General features: G+C 43.9%; 1 protein-coding gene across 8 annotated transcripts in view; it reads left to right on the top strand.

Annotated features, from left to right (window-relative positions):
- Nucleotides 1–22353, top strand: part of DLG5 (discs large MAGUK scaffold protein 5) — a 1254082-nt gene that overhangs the window by 430299 nt on the left and 801430 nt on the right. For all 8 annotated transcript variants that reach the window (XM_086922111.1, XM_086922103.1, XM_086922109.1 and 5 more), the window contains 2 exons: nt 18909–19001; nt 20103–21047. In XM_086922111.1, the coding sequence (XP_086778237.1) occupies nt 18909–19001; nt 20103–21047 (1038 nt within the window). The remainder of the gene's footprint in view (nt 1–18908; nt 19002–20102; nt 21048–22353) is intronic.

Raw genomic sequence — 22353 nt, 5'->3', positions numbered from 1 at the left:
TTTCCTCTCAGATGTTTGTGGTGTAAAGGTAGCCGAGGAGAGGATCAGCTCCAAGACGAATACCTGTTATGCACAAGATGCTGCGGTACCTGCTTCCTGTAGTATTAACACCAGCATCCTGTTGAGAAACATTTCTTTGGGTCTCAAGTAAAGGAGATGTGGGAAAAGACAAGTGTAGGGACAGAGGTGGCTCTGGCAAGGGTGTCTCTCTCCAAACATTGGCTTGCCTGTGCTCTCCCGATCACAAAACACCTGTCAGTAAGTTGACTAAAAGATCTTGATACATGCTTGGAGGCAATCTCCTAAAACCATTGGTTCTAGCTAAAGTGCAGCAGGGTTACTTCTTAGAATTCCTCTCCAAAACATGCTGCCCTTCTGCTTCACCCTCAGCCAAGAGAACCTCACTCTCCTGGAGGAATAGATTCAAGCACTGCTCCAAAAGGGGGTAATGCAGCCTTTGCCACTACACCAGCTAGCATGGGTGGGTACTTGCGGGACTTTATTATTCCAGAGATGGACAGTTCCCTTTAGCCGTTTCCAGAGCTGAGGCTGCTAAAGCAGTTCATCATATGGTAGCACTTTCATTTGGTAATTCTGCAGGATATCATCCTGCTGTTTTGCTAAGGGGTCTGCATGACAGTACCAGTCTATAAGGATACCACTCCATTTTTCTATTCTATGCTGAATTTGAGCCTCTGGTTTCAAGTGCTTGGCACTGGTACTTAATTGTCAACACAGACACTTATAACAGTCTGCCACATAGTGGTGCTGTTTGTCTAATTTAAAGCCATTGGTATTGCTTTGGGAGCCTGGAATAGTCTGAAGGGTCACACTTGTAGGAGTGCAATGGCTAGTATTTGTGTTATTACTGTAATCAGCAGCACTGTCAGCTGCAATATGCTGTGTAAGCATACGTGGCCTCCTTGACAAGGGTCCTGAACTTTTTTTTTTTTTACAAATAAAGCAGTGCCCCATCTACTCTACACATCACAGGTAGGCAACACTTTAATTCAAAGTCCTAATATTCAGTGTCAGTACAGATGCAGTGATGTTCATGAACTGCCTGGTGGTGGTGAATAGATTGTATAGGGCAATTCATGGCTTTCCATACCGCAACAACTGACTAATCAAGAGCAGCAGAGGCAGCAGACAGTAGTGTTTATCACACAGTCAGTCAGCTGTGCCCCTAGTAAACAGCGTAAGGTGCTCATTAAACACTAAGAAATCCCACCTCAACAGATCCAAGCCTTCTTTTGCTCAGTGTTAAATGCTGCTATTGGGAAAGCCTATCACAACCCGCCAAGCGTGGATGATGGCATTCCAACAACTGCGTCCCCTTTTGGCACTCAGTTCATCTACTCCCTTTAAGAACTTTATTGAAGCTCTTGAATAGGATGGCTTCCTGCACTGCAATTGTACTGCTTGCCCTTCATATGCACCCACTCCAAAATTGCCTTGCGAGGCAGTGGCCTTAAGCATTGAGTTATTAGGAGGATCTGATGTTGGTAAAGGCCAACACTTTGTGTTCTCTGCAGTGGGGGAGCAGCAAGAAACTGTTGCTCAGCAGGTTTTTCTTGGATGCACTTCCATAGTTGACCATCACCACCGAAGCATCACTCACTGGCTGGGGACGCCCTTCTTGACAACATCACCATCCAAGGTATGTGGATCCCCTTTGGCCAGACAGCTCTTCTGCTTGATTATCATGGAGATGTATATCAGTCCCAACAAGAAGCTGCCGATAATGCCGGACCGTCTCACTCAATAAACAGCCAAATCAGGCACTCGGACCACAAGCAGTTCAATCTAGTGATTTTTTTCTTGTGAGGTCTTGGTAGTATGACTACCTAAACCTTCCTCATCAATACATGGCCCTACTGGGTGAGGCATATAGGTCTCCTACATGTGCATGTTATTCAAACAAGTAAATGAGATTTGATCACAACTGTATTTCAAAACATCTAGACCCTTTAAATGTCAGGGTCCAAGATATAGTTTGCAAAACCGAGATTGCTCTTCAAGTTCAAAAGCTTTATTCAATCATTAAAAATTAATCATGAAAGCACATAAAATATTTACAAAATACAATCCATTGGAATCGAGCTCTGATACAATTATCATTAAAAGGAACAAGTTTAAAAAGACATGGTTAAAAATGCAGACATAGAGCAAATCCCTATAGCAGTGGGTTATCAAGATTTTTTAAAAGACCATACTTTTCCTAGCAGCCATTGATTTCAAAAGGTACATAGCTGTGAAAAAAGATATATCTGGTTCTTTTAAAGAGAAAAGCAACCTCATGGCAGATTTTACGGTCATTACTGCATATTTTTTAAACAAGGGTTTAAGATAAGTGATGCGCAGGTGCAAGTATAAGTTACAAATAAAGAGAAAATGCACAGTACTCCATTTCGTAATCCCATCACAGGGGCAAGGTATAGAAGGATGTTTTTTTATATGAGGGAACGCCACCAGGTAATGTACGATTCCGAGTCTTAATCTAGTGAGGACAAACCGATGGGATGGCCTGGTGACTACCATTAAATAGTTTTGAAAGCCAGTAGTAACCATGTTGGAGTAATAATACTGAGGGATTGTTAACAGCATCTTAGCGTTTCTACGTGCTTGGGCTTTCTTCCTCATATAGATACACTTAAGCTCTTTCTTGGGGATAACAGTTAGACTATCTGGATTATCCATGATGTTCACATTAAATAAGTCCTAACAGTTGTTACAACATAGTTAATCCAGGGAATCAGCTGGCTTTTATCTAGGCGAAGGCAGTCACTAATAATACTTCTAGTTAAACTAGTTTCTTCCTTCTGCCAAATTGCTCTCCATACCATTAAAAGTCTTAAACTGATTAAGTCAGACAAATATTCCAACCCTACTTCCTGGTGTATTATCTCAGTGGAGGCTGACATGGGCAAGCAAAGCAGTTTTTAAAAAAAAGCAATTTTCTTCAGCTTGCAGAGCCCCATGACGACAAAACCCCCATACACCAGATCCGTAAAGTGCAATTGAAACATATCTTTGACGGTATATATGCAACATGTCGTATATGCGGCGATCCCCCAACTCAGTCGCAAATTTGAATACTCCAAAGGCACTTTTGGACATCTTAGCTTTAACATTGGTTATCTCCTGTAACCACATACCATTGCTACTAAAAGTTATGCCTAGATAACAGAATTTTTTTACAGTTTGTATTTTTTGGCCCTCAATATAAAAGGCTCTCAACTTCCTCATTTTTTTGCCGCATGACATAATGAATGTTTTAGTATTATTAATCTTTAATTTCCTTCCCTTGATAAAACCTGCAAACTTATCCATTAATCTCTGCAAACCACAAGGGGTTCTCGATAGAAGCACAGAATCATCTGCATAAAGCAGAACCGGAATAGCTTGGCCGTCTACTTGTGGGGCGTCAGAGTTGACCAGCTTAAGCTCTGCGTCAATTGCATTAATAAAAAGGGAAAAAAGAAGGGGCGTGAGGACACAGCCCTGTCTTATGCCTAAATTGACCCTAATTCTATCGGTACATTCTCCAGCTTGATCATACCTTATACGAGCAGATAGTTTAGAATATAGTCTGGCCAGGAAGTGGATAATCCCGGCGGGGGCACCTAGTTCTAGTAGCGTTGACCATAAAAGGGCATGATCGACTAGATCGAACGCGCTACTTAAGTCTGCAAAGCAGATAAAAAGCAAGCCCTGCTTAGCGCGTGTATACTTCCCTATTATGAGATCTAAGTTTATGCACTGTTCAATGGTCCCGAGACCCTTTCGGAACCCATATTGAGAACGCGCAAGGATTCCGCTTTCCTCTGCCCACTCCTTTAGCCTAGACATCAACACCCTACGCATGGTCTTAAGGGATGAATCTAAAAGGGAAATAGGTCGATAGTTTTTTGCGTCTGACCTATCTCCCTTTTTTAATATGGGAATGATTATAGATTCCTCCCAGGTACGCGGGGTGCTTTCCATTACTGCCGCATTGAAAACTTTGGTCAGGACGGGGCCCCACAGTACCATATCGGCCTTAAATAGGTCGATTGGAACCCCGTCTGGGTCGGGGGCTTTCCCTCCCTTGCTACTCCTGATGGCATTCTCTACCTCTAATGTTTAGGGGGACAATCGACCATGGGTCGTCTTCCCCGGTAAATGAATTAACCACTCCCTTTGAGTCAAAAATACTGGTAAAGTGGGAAACCCAACATTCCTCGCTAACTTGGGCAGTTAGAACTAGGGTGTCATCACTCTTAAGGAAGGGACAGTTAACAGTGTCCCAAAAGAGTTTGCTTTTTGATAGTTCTACAGCCCTGGTCAGATTACTCCAGGCTTCCTCCTGTAGTTCGCACTTACTTCGCTTCAGCTGTTGTTTGTATACGACCCTGAGATTTATAATAGCCAACCTATCCCTAGGTCTACTAGATAGAGCCTTCTTAAGCTTCCGCAGGTACTCAGTGCATGCGGAGTCAAACCATCCTATCATTACTTTCTTGTTACTACACTTTGAGGTGGTCAGGATGTTATCATTTAGGGTACTGATCTTTTTGAAGCTCGTTAAAATGCCCACAGAGTCTGTATTCCCATCCAGGCAATTAGACAACTCGGGCAAACAAGCTACCACGATTTTAACCAAAAGTTTTTCAGAATTGACTCCTCGCCTCTTAATCCTATGGCCATTTGGTCTACAGGGGACAATATCGTTAACAGCAGTTTTGGCTGCCAGTACCTTATTACCCCAAATGAATAATACCAACTTAATACAATTATGGTCGCTGACCGCAAGATCCAATACGACAGGGGTGTCACAGTGTAAACTAATATCCTCTGAGATCAACAGATGGCCAATAACAGTGGCAGCGTTTCTGCCAGTAAAAGTTGGGACAGGATTTCCCTCCCTATCTTTGGCAGTCTGCAATACAACAAGATCATATTTTGCCATAACAGAGTTCAATGATTCTCCATAAGTACTATGAATAAAATGGATGCAGCCCTCACCTCTATCATCATTGAGCCCACATACCTTGGTTAATGATAAAGGGCACGTTGGAATATTGAAGTCCCCCCCCAAATAAATGTAAAATTAACACGAACTTCAAGGCAGATCATATCGAGGGCCTTCTCTAGTTCATTGACTACTGCAGATAAACGTGAGGAGTCAAACAAATTGTTATAATGGTTAATCAACAAAACATTACGGCCATTTTTATGTCGTAGCCATAACACTTGGGAGTGACAGCCAACCGTTTCATGTTTTATAACTTGCACTGGGAGATTGACAGAAAGTAAAATGAGAAGTCCGCCTTTGTTCTACCCATGGTCGATCCCTGTGCTGGTAGGTTAAAGGAAACCAATCCCTCATAGTGAATATCTTCCTCACTCCACGTCTCTTGTAAACATAATAAATCGCATTTATTAACAAAGTCACCCCACCCAAGAGAGTCCACTTTGCTGTTCCAGCCGGCGATGTTCCAACTAGCTAGATAATACCATCTGCAGCAGGTTTCTATTCCGGGTTCAGGGGCTTCATTAATTATCCGGGATGTAACATCTGCTGGCCTTGTTGGCGCTGTGTTATGAATTAATTTCCCACTTCCTGGTGTAGTAGGAGTACACAGGCGATTTATCCCATCGTAGTCCATATTATCTTGAAACCCCGGGATGTAACATCTGCTGGCCTTGTTGGCGCTGTGTTATGAATTAATTTACCACTCCCTGGTGTAGTAGGAGTACACAGGCGATTTATCCCATCGTAGTCCATATTATCTTGAAACCCCACAGCTTTATTCTCCGCAGGGCAGCAATCATGTAGGGTATTAAGTTGATCACAAATTAACAACTCTACAGGTTCTTGAAGCCCTCCTATACCCTCCACCTGATGTATGCAATTTCCTCGTTCCTAAGTTGGAAGGGACAGTCAGTCTACTGCCTCTAGGCAGCTGTGGCGATTATAGCTATGAAAAGTATCTGGGAATTGCATAGGACCTGGTCTGCCCCAATTCCCCTATTCCCTCCCCTCCTTTCTATTCTTGTCCATTCGTCAGACCTCCCCTTAGATTCCCCCATACAATACGGTGGGTAAAAGAAAGATAACGGGAGTGACTGGATAGTGGATTCCGACGCTTGATTAATCCATGCACATATAAGAGTGACAGAACTTGGGTCTCTAAAGGTCACCACTACGCAGTCACCTTTTATTGTTTTCACCGTTCTACCCAGCCATGGAGTCCTTCTTACCATAATAATCTCACTCGAGATTTGGGGGGTAACGGTCTGTGTAATTTTAAGTGAGGTAAAAGGTTCCTTGGACTGCTCTTCTAAAACCGGGACACCGGCTAAAACAACCACTAGAGGGTTAGCTTCGGGTGGCAGGTCCAGTAATAATGTTTTTGTCTCCATGTTACTGGAAACTTGTGCCATTTGTTTAGGTGATGAATCTGGCTTATTTAATAAAGCCTGGGTTGTCACTGGGGAACGGACAGATATACTAGGACAGTGCTGGGGGGCAGCATTAATAGGGGCTGGAGTTTTACTTAAAGGCTTATTAATGGTAACAGGTTGGGCCGCCCCTGAGCCGCCACCAGACCCTTGAATCTGGGTAGCAGTCACTGGAGCCTTAGTATTCTCCCTTACTATAGATAGCTTATCCAGTGTACTGGAATTAGTTAATACTAATTTTCTAACTGGTCTAGTTTGGTATTAATCATTCGTTTTCGCTCGAGTAGGGGCAGCATCAAAGATTTTACAAGTATTTCCATTTTTCCCAAGAACTCATCATTTACACTACAGTCAGGGGCAGGGTTAGTAAAAGCCAAAAGCCCCGTAGATGGACTGAGAGGCTGGGGACTCTGTATTTGGCAGTTTATTTATTTATTTATAGAATTTCTAAAGCGCACTATCACCCGACAGGCATCTTGGCGCTAGTAACACAACAACCATAACGACAGGGAAGGAGGCGTAGAACACAGACCTAGTTCTTAGGGAATAGCCAAGTTTTTAAGTTCTTTCTGAAAGCAAGAAGATCATCATGTTGTCTAAGTGCAATAGTTGGGGTATTCCACAGCCTGGCTGCAGCGACCCCAAATGATCTACCCCCTGCTCTAGCTTTTTTGAAACTGGGGACTTTTATAAGCTTGCCCCCAGAGGAACGAAGCATTCTGTTAGGAACGCACCATTCAAATTTTCGCTGGAAAGAGACAGGTCCTTTCCCATGTAGAGCCTTAAACACTAGGCACAGGGACTTACATTTAATTCTCTGTCTCACAGGGGCCAGTGCAACTCCGCCAGTGCTCCAGAGGCAAAAGACCTCCTCGGCCAGCCTCGTACCAGTTTGGCCGTGGCAGATTGCATCCTCTGTAACCTGTCTAAAAGGAATGTGGGGGATTCAAGGAGCAGGGAATTACAATAGTCCACCCGACTAAGAATCGTGCTGCGTGCTATCAGGACGCGGGCTTGGTGGGGTAAAAGAGGAAAGATCTTCCTCAACGAATGAATAATAGCCAGGCAGCAACTCACCTCCTTCGCCACGTGTGCCTCCGAGGAGAGGTTACAATCAAATGTTACCCCCAGGTTACGCACTGTCCTGACCGACTGGCCAGGATTGGGGAACTCTGGGGGCCAAAGGTTCCTGGGCGGCCCTGCTGAGTGCCTGCGCACCTCAAAATGCATCAGCTCTGTTTTGGCTATGTTGAACTGTAATGAATTCTCCCTCAACCACTGAGACATGTCTTCTAAACATCAATGGAGCCCTTCTACTGAGATGGACTGCTCTCCCTCCAGGGAGAGAATGAGTTACGTATCATCAGTGTAATTGATGACCTTGATGTTATATCAATTGATGATCTCCAGCAAGGGTCTCAAGTAGACATTAAAAAGAATGGGGCTGATGGCCGAGCCCTGAGGTACCCCATGTAGAACCTGAGTGGAGGTAGATTGGTAAGGGGGAAGAGAGACCGCCTGCTGTCTCCCTGAGAGAAAAGAGTGAAACCACCTAAGGGCCACCCCAGTCACTCCCACCTCTCTCAACCGGCTCAGAAGGATGTTGTGGTTGACCGTATCGAAGGCGGCAGACAGGTCCAGCAGAATCAACACAGCTGCCTGACCCCTGTCTGCCCGCCCACGAAGCTCATCCATTACGGTCACCAATACAGTCTCAGTACCATGAGCCGGTCGGAACCCAAACTGCTCCTCCTCCAGATGTTTAGCCTGTTCTAAATGCACGGACAGTGTGCCACTTACTACCCGTTCAACTATTTTGGCCCGGGAAAGGGAGAAGGGATATTGGTCTAAAGTTTTTTTAGACATTCTGGATCAAGGGAGCATTTTTTTTAGCAACGGCGTTACTAACGCCTGCTTCCATTGGCTTGACACCACCCCATCTCCAAGAGACTGATTACAGATCTTACACAGTAGTGGAAAGAGTTCTGCCCTGAACTCCTTCCAAATTTTACAAGGCAATGGGTCCAGGGGGGAGCCAGACACGATACTGTCTGCTAACTTGTAAAAATCCTCAATCTGTAGAAGGGGAAATTCCGAAAGTGCCCCCAGGGCAACCTCCACCGTACTGTCACTCTCTGCCACCTCACCCATGTCTTTAGTGAGGGATAGCTGCTCATTCACTACTTTCAACGGAGAGGATGTCTTCTCCAACTCCTCAATGATATTAGCGACTTTATCACGGAAAAAGTCGGCGAGACTATCGCAGTGCCTCTGGGATGGCAGGAATTCATTTTAACAGCATTCAGGTTTAGTCAGGCTGTTAAGGATTTTAAAAATACAGCGAGAGCTATTTGAAGCCCTGAGTATCATTGAGGCAAAGAAATCAGCCTTCGCTCTCTTGATGACCTTTCTATATTCCACAATCTTTGCTCTCCAAGCTTTTTTATCCTCAACTAGATATTTCCGCCTCCCAAGTTCTATCGGCCCGATTACACTCAAGCTTTAGTTTTTTCAACTCCTCCTCAAACCAGGGGGCAGATGGCCTAGGACCAAGGACTTGCGAGGCACAAGGGAGTCCAGGGTCAAAGTGATCTCTTTACAGAGAGCGGTGTAGTTCTCATCCACCTGGGCCTCCGGCAAGAGGCAGACTTCCACTAAGAACACTTCCACAAGACCTTTCATCTGTACCAAGGCCCTCCAGTCTCTGCCCACAAAGTTCGTCCTCTGCTTGCCTTCCCTTTTGTCCCGGCTGGCCATATTTAGAAAGAATTTGACCAAAAAGTGGTCAGTCCAGTCCATCGGGAGAACATCCCCCATATATAGCTGCTCATCTACGGCAAAGACGAGATCCAGCATATGTCCCCCTGAGTGGGTGGCTACAGAGACTTGTTGACGCAGTCCCAGCCCCTCACATGATTGGATAATATTGGCCAGACCTGTGTCAAGGGAACCATTCGGCCAGAGGTTAAAATCGCCAGAATTAATACTCTCCGGTGAGTGGCCGCCATATCTTCGGTATTTTAGCTGAGCTCCCCTTCTGAATACCTCCCCCTCTTTTCCTTTTACTATTTTTTTGTATTGCAATGGGTCTATTACTTTTCGTTTGTCCCAGGCTTGGGGTTTTTATAGAGGGTCTATGTGGCGAAGGGGACTTAGGAGTTTAACTGAAAGCTGAACGAATGATAGTGGAATTTAAAATAGCACGAGTTTCTACTGTGTTCGGCTCTGCCAACAAAGGACAGAATATAGAGCTCTGTACAGCTATTGGATCATGTGTTCGGGTTACGGGGGAAACAATTGCCCCAATAGGGCCCAAAGATGAGCGCTTTCCTGTCACTAGATCTAAGGACAATCCTTTCTCTGTCAGGGCTATTTCTTTCTCTAAGCTTACCGTAGCCCGTTATAGAAATTGGTCCATAGTACCAGTAACTACTCCACCAGTAGTAGAGAGGGTTACATTTCTCCCCTTCCTCGAGCGAAGAGCCATATTACTCAGTGTATAGGTGGGTTAAACTAATATCTAAAAGCCACAAAATGTACCCAAAAATTAAATAGAAAGGGCCCGGCCCATCCTCTTAGACCTCTGGCGGCCTCAGACGGCCCGCCCTTTGCCCGGGCTTAGCCCGGCGCACGCCAGTGCGCGTCCCACGTGCGCGTGAATGAGCGTAACTAAATGGGGAGGCGGAGCGGGAAGAGGACCCAGGTGCGCCCGGTGACTCTGGCGCTAAGCAACCTGGTCCTCGCAGTCCCACAGTTAGGTCCGAATATCAGCCCCAGATCAGCGTTCTCTCCAATGTGGCAGGCAGGCGAACAGGGATAATATCCACCAAGTGTCTCTGGCCTCGAGTGGAGATTGCTCTTAAAAAATGACTGTCATCAATGTGTTTAAAGAGGGATCAAAAGGGTAACACCCTCAGCCCCTGTGTGAAACCAAGTCTTGTAAGACTTATGGTTCTGTCCTTTTAAACCCCTCCACCCTTGCAACCTACAGTTTCCTTCCTGAAAGGTGGTTTCTTAGCAGCTGTAACATCGCTCAAATGCATCATTGAGTTGTATACTCCCACTATTCAACAAACATGAATTCATATGTACAAAGACACAGTAGTCCTTAGAAATGATCCAGAGTTCTTGTCAATGGGTTTCACCATTCCACTTCAACCAGACCATTGAGCAACCTGTATCTTTTTCCACAACCAGATTCCATAGCAGAAAGGGTATTGCACAACTTAGCCATCAAATGGTCTCTTGTGTACTACATATCGAGAACTAAGCTCTTCTGCGAAACTAATCAGCTCTTTGTAGCTTTTGATAAACCTCATAGGAGGAACCCAATAACCAAAGCAGGCATTTCATGGTGAATTGTAAGGTGCATCCAGAGTTGCTACACTAAAGCTAAATGCATAATTACTGTACTTCTTGCCTGCGATGATGAATCATGTAATCATGTCATTGTGTGTTCTGTGAAATCTTACACAAATGGTGCTATATTGGAATCACATTGGAAGGAGACCTTAAGTAGTGATACGGTATTAACTAGTGTCAAAGTGTTGGTTTCTCAAGGTTGACCTGTGGCCAAGGTCTTGAACAAAGATGTGGCTCCTTATCACCATAACGCGATGGAGTTGTCAGAGGTTTTAAGGCATGGTCGCATAATGGTTGTTCTTTTTTAAGTTTGGCACTTTAGGGTCATATAGGCATGACGACCATGGAGAGTATTGGAAAGGTTTCTAGTGGCCTAGTGTAGACAGGTGTGTTGAACATTCCATTTGTGAATGCGTGCCATGGGCTGTCAGTACAAAGCCACAGGTTACTATTCCCATTCCTGTTAGTGCAAGGTGTCTTCGCTGCCAAACGAGTGTGCAAATATTTTATGATAGTTGTGAATTCTTACTCTTATTGTACAGAATGTTTGTGAAGAATGCCATTGTTATGAATATTATGCTTCGGGAAAGTGTTCCCCAGATAGAGGATTCCTGTTGAGCTTTGCTATGACAATGGAGCCCAGTTTATCTACTGTGAGTTTGGTAGTTTCATGGAGTATTTGGGCCATCAAACAACTAAGGCCTCATTGTATCATCCCAGGAGTAATGGTTTTGTTGACAGCTGCAGCAGAGTCATTTAAGACAATTAGCAATTATCTATCTCTAATAAGCTAGGTGGTGCTCAAAAGGCGAGGAAGTTGTTGTAGGCTATATACACCAAGCATATTACTGATGCTGAAGTGTCTCCCTTCACAATTCTTAGAGGAAGGGGGCTTTGATCTAAGGTGTTAACACCTGGAATGGGAACTTTTTCTGTACCTGAGGATAACGTGAGGGAATTGGAATTGGAATTGGAATTGGAATTGGAAGGTTCTTATATAGCGCATGGCTACTCGGAAGCATCCCAGCGCTTGAGGGGAAGGGTGTCTGCCCAATAGATATACATTAAGAAGAATGAATGGAAGTTTCAGCTGTCTGTGAGAGGTTTGGGGTAAGTGGTGGAACAAAGAACTTTTTTCTGTAGTACTGATTGGATGTGTAGCGTGTGTGGAGGCAAAATCGATTGGTTCTATTTTGTGTCGTGAACATTCTTGCGAATGTTACTCTTAGTTGTTTAGGCCCTGATTCCAAAAGGGCATCCTTGACGTAAATTGCAGGACTGGGGGCTGCCAGATGACCTAGTGAGAACACCCCAACACATGGGTTCGAATCAGACTAGGAGACGGCTCCTGTATTTCAAGGTTGATCCCCACGAACTCTGAACTGAAGCAAGGCTGTGGGCTGGCGCTCCTGCTATTTAATTTATACATAGCTTCCATGTCACAGCAACTCGACATAACAGATTGCCACCCACCTTAGCCAGGAGGTCAAAGCTTGCCACATCTGCTCTGTGCGGATGACCTGGTGCTTCTCAGTCAGACAGAGCTTGGCCTTCAACGGCTCTTGACCCCCTTAAATTACTACACCGGCAAGAACATGCTGGAAATAAAACAGGAAAAGACAAAAACTGTTGTATTTAGCCAAAAGCCACATCAGGTTCATCGGTGGCTGCTCAAGGGCACCAGGCTCCAGCACAGTAAGCACTACAAATACTTAAAATTTGTGCTAGACCGCAAATGGTCACTCACATATCCACCGTAAAGAACAAGGGCTCTAGCCGAATGTTTCACCCTGTCATCTATTGTGCCAAAACTACAAGGCCCTAGCTTTGACCCCCCACTCTAGGTGATAAAAGCTAAAATCACACCAACTCTAACATACGGGAGCAAAGTCATCCAAGAAAGCAGGGACCCGTAGACAAACTGGTCACCAAAATATGCAAATCCACTCTGCGTCTCCCTAAAATAGCATCACTGGCGCAAGTGAGACATGAGTTCAACATCACAAGACAGCACTGGGTCAGAGACAGCTGCTTCCTCAACTTCTGCCACAGGCACAGACAGGCACCACCTAACACCAAGCATGGCCTAATCTGGCGTGAACGTGAGCATTGTGACTCAAGGTCATTTGCATACAAACAACACCTCAAGGCCAAACTGTCTGAATTCTGTCTTTCTGAATCTTGGAACAAACACCTCTCACAACAGGTCTTTAAGAGTTTAGCAGCCCAAATAGTCGAATAAACTGTAAAAATTAGAATACATGACAACCCTGTGCAAGCGCTCTCATGCGTGGTCAGTCATAAACTCATATTCCCAACCCAAGCAGCAGTGCTACATCATCTGCACCTACCCTATATAGATCAAACTTGGGCTTGTGGCATTGAAAATGGGCAAGTGGAACTTCCATGCCCACTTCCTGGCCCTGACGCGGTCTAGCTACCCACCACATTAGCTGCCGCCTATGCGGAAAAGGTAAAGAAACCCTAAGCCACATCCTATACAGCTGTCGTCAACTCCTGGCGCAATGGAGAACTCTTCTACGAGTTGACTTCATCCAGCTAGGCATGCGTACATGCCTGCAGGCAGTGATCGCTAGCCTAAACCCAGCAAATACATCACTAAACATTAAAACGGTCAAACTTCTTCGAACTGCAGCAAGTAAACTGGACTCAGCCAACTGTACTAACACTGAACTATCTTCCTCTCAAACATCAAATAGTTCACCCTCCGCGCCGGCTGCCATAACCATCTGTACAAACAAGGCAGCTGACCTTGCCACTTTTCTTGAGATGCATCACACTTTACTTCTTGGGCTGCACAAGGCACACTTTGAGCAAAAGAAACCGCCTGCCTTCCGCCACAGCTCAGCAGATTATCGCACTTTAAGTACTGTGTTATGCAACATTTGCATATTACTTTGAGCATCATTGTCAAGCCGGTCCTCCTTGGTGCCTTGTCTGCTGCCCTAACTCATTTTAAAGAACTTTTTCTATTGCTTTTAATTATTTAAAGAATCACGTCACCCTAGCGAGTCACTTTTTACGCCCTGTCCTGCACTAGGCCCGTGGCCGCCTATTTTGTTCATTGATAAACTTTTTATTGCACCAGACGCAGGAAGACCTACAAGAACTAGGGCAATAGGCACTTGTGATATAAATTCTTGGTTTTATCTGCATGTTGTTCACCTTTCTTTAATCTTTTGTAAAGGTTTTTATTAACCATACAATAAAATGCAATATATGTCACAAATGAAGTTACTGTATCCAGGAAATTGCAAGATATTATCATATAATCATTTGTCTTCCGGAGTGGGCATATAAAATATAGCCATGTCATCATGGTCTTAGTTTGGTGGATGGACTCGACATTATTCCTATTTTCTTTTTGTTTGTTTTGTTCCATTTGTTGGGTTCTGGTATTTTATGTGAATATGCATTAGGGGGGTCAAAGAGTTGAGTCCAAAGCCTCTCTTAGGGTTAGGTTTAGGGATTTATAGAGCGCATGGCTACCCGCGGGCATCCCAATGCTATAACAGGTAAGGACAGCTGTCTGGAGTGGGCGTTTAGGGGAACAGCCAGGTCTTGAGTTTCTTTCTAAAGGACTGTTCATTATCAGTCAGTCGCAACTCTGGATCCATACTATTCCAGAGTTTGGGCACCAGATTTGCAAACGATCTTCCTCCCCACCTTGACCTGTTTATTCTTATATGTGGTCATAAAAAATTCAAGCCTGATCTGGACAGCGGCGGGGTAAGTAGGGGGAGATCAGGGTTTGTAGCATGGCTGGAACTCTCCCATACATGGCTCTATGTGCTAATCAGAGAGATTTGAACTTAATCCTGGTCTGGACTGGTAACCATTGTAGCTCTTTCAATGCTGCTCTAGCTGACTGATTCCTAGGTATATTAAGAAGTAGTCTCGATGCTGTGTTCTGTACAACCTGTAACCTATCGGTGACATATTTAGGTGATCCAAGGTATAGGGAGTTTCCATAATCAAGTCTCAAGACCACCAGGGCTTGTACCACTGTCCTTCTTGAGTTCTCTGGTAGAAGGCCAAGAATTTTCATAAGCATCGGGAAGATACCAACGCATGTTTTTTGTATTATCTCCATAGTTAAATTCTGATCAAGCCACATCCCCAGGATTTTTATGGAGCATTTTCAAGGTGGGCGGTGGGCTTCAGTTTGCTGCCCAGAGGATCTCTAAGCGAGGGTTAAAATTGCTGGCCATGATCATAAGCTAGTTTTTTCCCCGTTTAGCTTAAGACTGCAATCCGCCATCCAGGTTCCAATTTGTCCATGGTTGGAGTTATGGGAGTCCGTAATTGACATCACTAACTGCGTGTCATCGGCATATGATACAATGGAGAGTCCAAACTCTTGTACTATGTGAGCCTGCGGGTTCATATAAACATAAAAAACATTAAAGAGGGTTGGACTCAAGGAGGATCCTTGAGGAACTCCCCAAGGGGCTGAAAAAGTGTCTGACAGAATGCTAGCCTCCATACACTGAAAGGATCTGTCGCTCAGAAACTAGGCCACCCATTTGTTGGCTGTACCTCTAATCCCAACTGTTTTGAGCATATTTACAAGGATTGTGTGGTCTACTGTGTCAAAGGTCGCGCTAAGGTCTAATAGTACGAGGCAGTTGCTCCTCCTTGGTCTAGAATACATTTACATTTTTCTGTGACACAGAGTAGAGCTGACTCCGTACTATGCTCTGGCCGAAAGTCCATCTGGGTCTTGTGTAGAATGCCATTGTCATCCTGGAACTGTGAAATAGCACTTTTCACATGTTTCTCTGCGATGTTTCCCAAGATGGGCAGTAATGAGATCGGGCGGTAGTTTGCCATAACCACGGGGTCTAGTTGAGAACAATGCTTTTACAATGGCATGCTTCCACTCTTTAGGTACTTTCTTGGTTTCAAAAGATAGAGAGATAAGGCTGGTGAGTTGGTTTTGAACACAGTTTCCCCCCTGGGCAAGAATATAAGGCGGAGCTGGGTCTATGGGATACCCAGATTTGATGTTCTGAAGAAGGGAAGCCAGTCTTTTCTTTGCTTAGTTTGGGAAACGAAACCATGGTTGGAGGAGGGGGAGTTGCGGCCTGCTCTATGCTAGTGGGAAGAACATGCAAGCTCTTAGGGGCAATATCTTGATCTCTGAGTGTTTTGGGAGGGATCTACAGTTGATAAGCCCCATCTTCCAGTGTTTTGTGTAACCTTTCCCCAGCCCTGTATAATTTGTTAGTTGGGCCAATTTCTCTGTCATAAAGCCGCAAATGTGGCAATTCAGAGAACCATTGGCAACCAGGGAGTGCAGACAGGAAGGGTGAGTAGCTCCCTTAAGGGCTTCAAGTTACTTATTTGAGTATACCATCAAATTGGCAGGAGCCCGTTCAATTTGAGCATGGTTCCTGGCCCCTGGTCCTGGCCGGTTGCAGACGGGCTTACCTTAGGTGCGCCTGCTGCGCTCGTCCACTGCGTGTCTGCGCCATTCTGGTTTAAATCCTAACCTGGGAGGTGCTGAAGCAGGACACTAGAATGGCAACTTCCTAAAATGGCAGCGGTCTAGCGTCCTATGGGAAATGAGTATTCTGGGTGATTGAGACTCCTTCCCCTCAATCAGCTATGGAAGCTGCAGGGAACTGAGGAGAATCGGAGAAGTGGCAGTGCAAAGGTAAGAATACTCCCCAAAGGACATCCGACTCAGACTGAAAGTCTGTGTCTCAATTAGAAAAGGGCAATAATTGATTGTGCAGCAGCAATGCAAAATACAAAGAGCAGCGAAGTGAGAGGTGGCAATAGAGTAAAATAGAGTAAACCAGCAGCAGTAAGTGGTTAAAATAGTTGAAATAATTAAAGTACTGGCTGGTGCTCCTGCCAAACGCAACCTATACCTGTTAAAAGCTCGTCGGCGCCATCCCGGTTTAAATCCTAACGCGGGAGGTGCTGAAGCAGAACACTAGAATGGCAACTTGCTAAATTGGCGGCGGTCTAGTGTCCTATAGGAAGTGAGTATTTTGGGTGATTGAGACTCCCTCCCCTGAATCAGCTATGAAAGCTGCGGGGACCGAGGAGAGTCGGAGAAGTGGCAGCGCAAAGGTAAGAATACCCCCAAAGGACACCCGACTCAGAGTGAAAGTCGGTGTCTCCGTTAAAACGTGGCAATAATTGATTGTGCAGCAGCAATGCAAAATACAAAGAGCAGCGAATTGAGAGGTGGCAATAGAGTAAACTAGCAGCAATAAGTGGTTAAAATATGCATATAAAATTTAGACTTGGAATGTGCCATTTACTTATTGTTTGCTGAATGTTTATGCCGGTTAATCCAGGGGCCTCTGTCCTGGTGGTTGTTACATGCACCTAATAAAGACTTTAATTCACTTAATGGAGACTTTAATTTTACTCAGCATGTAGTGCGTCATTTCCATTCTGTAACACTTATATTTTATTATTTCTCGGGGGTATATGCCCAGTCACTGTGACAAAAGCCAATACTCATCACAGTCTTCTGCATTCTTGATTTGTTTCTTCCATTGTAATCTTTAGCTAGTTGCTTTAAATTCAGTCTATCATCATGTATTGCTGAAATCTGGATGTGGTGTTGAAAACATTTTGATGTAATCGAGAGGATACATATAAAAATAAAAGAAGGTACCAGAAGACGCAACATATATGAAAAACCAATTGACAAGAAGGATCTATGTGGCAATCCCCTTCCTTACTCTCTTCCATTCCATGTCTTCACTCTACTCTAAAATAAACCAAACAGCTGTCTAACTAGTCTGTTAAGGACCGGATCCAGTCAATGGCAGAGGCTGCTAGTCCGCAACTGGTCTATTTATATCTAAAGCTGCTGGTAGGTCAAACAAGAGACAAGTGCTTACATCACTTATATTGGATGCCATCCTTTAATCCATACCATCTTGCAACTGACACACACTGTCCTTTTTTGGGCCTGAACCCCCCAGCTTCCAGTTCCGCCTTTTCCGCACTGAGCAGGCTGCACATTCATTGTGCTTCTTGGATGCAAGATCCCAACTAGAAAGTGGCCCATTAAGATCTCCTTGTCTCTGATACCGTACTTCAGACAAGATTCCAACCTGAAAGGTGGACTATTGCCTTGACTTTTAGAGTGGTAAGTCGTACACCACCGCCCCTATATTTGCGTTTCTGGAACCTTTATGAAATAATCACCACAGGTTTCCACCGTGGGTACCTGATTCATGATTTTTTGGGCTCAAGCCATCCACCATTAATACATTTTTTGATGTGTTGGAGCATTTACCAATTCTTGGTTTTGGCTGCCCACAGCTGTTTTTAGTCAGAAGGAAGATCCGCCATGACGCACTCTCATTCACGCGTACTTCAGGGTCGAATCTTCGACGGTCATTTCAATTCATGTGCATCAATTTTCCCAGCCCCATCGGAGATGTAGATAAAAAGGGGTCGCTGAAAATATTTTAAAAACTTGAAGGGACAATTCTTGATTGTTTTACATTTTTGTATATACATTTGTATGTCTTATACACATTACATATACCATCACATTGTCGCTCATATCACTTTGCTCACCCCAATCACTTTATCTATATGTTACTTTTGTGTTGATATTGATAAGATGTGTCAGCCATATATGAATGAGTAAATATTACGGTTGAATTAAGAATTATCTTTGTTTGTGTGTTCCATTCAAAGTCTATAAAAGAATATATTAGACTTTGTACTTATGGACTAATGTTCTACATGTACCATGCAATTGTTCTTCCTGATGGAACCAATTGTAGACATTTTCACTGATACCCAGGTTCTGAGGGACATAGGGTTACCCCATTGACTCCAATGGTTCAGTTCCTGCTCAGCATTACCTATTGACTGTATATTGCATCAGTTATGATTCAAAAGCACTGTAGAGTCCTTCCAACTGCAGTTTACGGTAAAATGAGTAAGCATGAATGATTGCTGCATAAAAATGTTCTCTCTGTACCTGTCTAAGCACTAATCTATACAGAGCCAGTAACAGATATTACTTTAAAAATAATCTTTCAGTGAGAAGTATTTAAAAGTTTAATTTTTGTAATGTCCTTTCCCTTCAGATCAATGGAATTGCACTAGATAATAAATCACTAACTGAGTGTGAAGCTTTGTTAAGAAACTGTCGGGATTCCCTCAGTCTGTCCCTCATGAAGGTAAGTAAAAATGAAAATAAAAGCCAAGGCCCTTCGGAGGTATCTTTGAAATGACTGTGGTGAGGGTTCCATTCTACATTTTTTGTGACATACCTTGATAAATCAATTCTGTAGTTTCTCGCTAGCAAAATTGCTCAGACAGTTAAGCACTTGCCTAAGACATCAGTATGTAACCTGAATGTCACAAGTACAAGCACCTATAAGGGCCAAACCTTCGATTCATCTCTCCAAAAAGGGTACATTGGGTGTCATTAAAATGGGTTGTAGTAACACCTGTTTGCTGCAGAACTGCAGCATTACACTTAAACTATCAGCTGTGATTCATATTACTCGTAACAAATGTCTATAAATATAGGAATAGGCAGTTTAGTGGGAGAATGGACAGTTACTTTAAAGCTAGGGAATACTTTATTAATCTGTGGGAAAACTGAAAAAGAGCTTCTTTATAGGCTGCTGAGGAAGTTGAGGAGACAGATAGATTTAATTCCATCAGAGACTATAAATACCCCGCTGTTTTCCTTGAATGTGACAAGTTTGAAGAGGGGTAGTTATAGAGCTTGGTTATGGAGGTTCAAACATGGGTTTATCAAAAGATAATTGAAGAGATGGAAATGTGTAGTAAAAAAAGAAGCAATATACAGTGCTTCAGCTAAGAGATTTCCTTAGTCAATATACATTGAAATTATAACAAAATAAAGAGCATTTGTTTACTATATGTTTTTCCCCGTTTCACCATGTAAATTGTCTTTTCATCTTCTCTTTTTGGGATCTTATTCATTTTTCTCTTTCTCCTTCCTAAGATACAAATGTGTTGTAAAAATTAATTCTTTAGTCACGAGAATGCTAATTTTAGATGAACTCTCATCTAGAATGTGAGGTAAAGAGAAGTGACAAATCATAAACCTTTACAGTACATTAAATGGTGGAATAATTTCAATTAAAGAGACTGCTAACAAGGAGTCTTATCTCCTCAGGGTCTTTAGTAGAGGGACGCTACCAAAGGGGTTTGCTTCTTAAAATTGTTAGCATGCTTTTGAAAAAAAGACATAATATTACTTAAACTGGCTGAGCATTCTTACCTTCTTTTTCTGTCTCATGTAGGTGTTTCCGCAGTGTTCCTCGTGGAGTGGTCAAAACCTATTTGAAAATTTCAAGGATAGGGAAAAAAACTCAAACTGCAGAGTCCATTCATGTGATGTTCATGCACAAAATAAAATCAACTTGAAGCATAACAGCTCGACCCAGACTGATCTCTTCCGAACAGATATCAAGAAAGTGGAGAGTGATCATACAAATGATATATATTTCAACTCCAAGGGTTTCTCTAGTTTGGCTGTGGACCCACACGGAACCTCATTGCACAGTTACCACAGCAATTCAGAACACAGCCTCAGCTCTTATGGTACAGATATTTATGAAGAACATGGGTACACTGTGGTTGATATGGACACTAGAAGGTTGCCATATGACAACACAGAGTGCATTGTTGTGGAAACCTCGTTGGGTAAGGTACACGGATCGAAACACAATGGAGGTACATGGCCAAAAGTAATGGTGAATGCTTCTTCAGTGGAAACTGAAAAATTCTCAGTTTACAAAAAGCCTGTTCAAAGAAAATCCATATTTGATCCGGACACATTCAAACGACCACATAATCTTAAAATGGACAATTTATTACCCAATCAGATGCTGAGCCACTCCCCACAAACTTCTAAAGTAGACAGGGCATCCACTCCCCCAACCCCTCCTAAAAGAAGTGACTCAATTAAGTTCAAGCATAAGCAGCAGGTTAGTTCTGCTTCTGATTCTACTGTGACCAGTGGCTCTCCCCCTACCAGCCCAACTGCAGCACAAACCCCCTTCTCTTTGGCACTTGAACAGGATTCAGCCCACCGGGGTCGCTGTAGAAGCACAGGACACTATTACCAGGAGGAAGACCATGGCTTTCAAATGATAGAGGAACCAGAAGTGAAGAGGCCTCGCCCCATTTCGGCTCCCTCAAGGCATAAAATAATTCCTACTACCATCAGCGCCAAATCTGTGCAGGTAACTTTTCAAGAAGTGTGCTCTTCGTAAGGTTTTATTTTATGCAGTATCCTGGAGTATTTGAACTGAAAATCTCATTTTTAGTTCCTGTATTCCCAGGTTGCTAAGCCCCACCAATTATTAGTATAAAATCCCAATTTTAATTACTACCATCACACTGTGGCATATTTATTATTGGTTTGGGTTTATTCCTTCATAACATTTTTCCCCATAGCAATGTGTAGAAAGGAGTTTCCACTTGTGGACAGGGAGTGTCCTGACTTTATGAAGGCCAAAGCGAAATCTTTAATTTGAATGTTGTTGGTGTGTTCTGTGGGCGGTCAACCCCACCACCTTTGCTCCTATGCCCTATTTCTATGGTCCAGTGGCGCGTACACTCCTGATTACTTTTAGTTGAGTAACTGCATTTTAGTTGCAATTGTATATAGGAACTTATGCATTATTTGATTTGACGATGCTCCTCTTAGTTCCTTGTATTTCTGGGTTGCCCGGACCCACTACCTTGCATTTGTTATAACTCATTATGTTTAATTACCACCATCACAGTGTTACCTTTTAAAATGTTTGCTTACATGTTTATTCCTCCACTCCTTTACCCGACAGCCAAGATTAGAAAGGAGTTTTTACTTGTGTGCAGGCATTGGTTGGTGCTGGTCTGTTTCATGTTGGCCCACTCTATTTCTTTTTTATCTTGATGATTTACTGTTGACTTGCCTCTTCTGCCTTATATGCTTGTGCTGTGAGGCAGACATATGTAGCAGGTACATAAACAGTGCTCCAAAGACAAACTTGTCCTCAACCAGCCACAGATTAGTCGAGCAGTGGATGCTACCCCATTAAAGGTAAGTTTCTCTATCTGAAAGAGACACGTTAGTGATAGATTCCTTACCTTAGAATATCCCCAGGCGTCAGACTGGATCCGGAAACTTTTGCGTAGCAATACCCCTGCGCGCCGGTAGGCGTCGTCTGCGGCTCCGCGTCAGTCGTCAGCGTCGTGAGCGCCGGGATGACGTCGTCGGAGTACTTAGACGGCGCCCATGCGCGCTGACGTCAGTTTTTCTTTTTTCCGCGCCAGCTAGCGCAGATCCGGAAGAAGCTCTACCCCCAGTCACTTTTTGACTGAAAAATTTTGATCCTTTTTTGATCTTCTCTTTAGTCGACTGTCTCGACTATCGGTGCCAGGGATGCCCGGGTTCAAGCCTTGTTCGAAGTGCGGCCGACTCATGTCGGTCACGGACCCCCATCGCCGGTGCCTGAAGTGCTTAGGCCTCGACCACGACGATCGAACCTGCGCCGACTGCCGGGC

Source organism: Lissotriton vulgaris, chromosome 5 (assembly GCF_964263255.1).
Source record: "Lissotriton vulgaris chromosome 5, aLisVul1.2, whole genome shotgun sequence".
Taxonomy (NCBI): Eukaryota; Metazoa; Chordata; class Amphibia; order Caudata; family Salamandridae; genus Lissotriton; species Lissotriton vulgaris.
The sequence above is the reverse complement of the archived record's forward strand: the minus strand, read 5'-3'. Positions and strand labels throughout refer to the sequence as shown.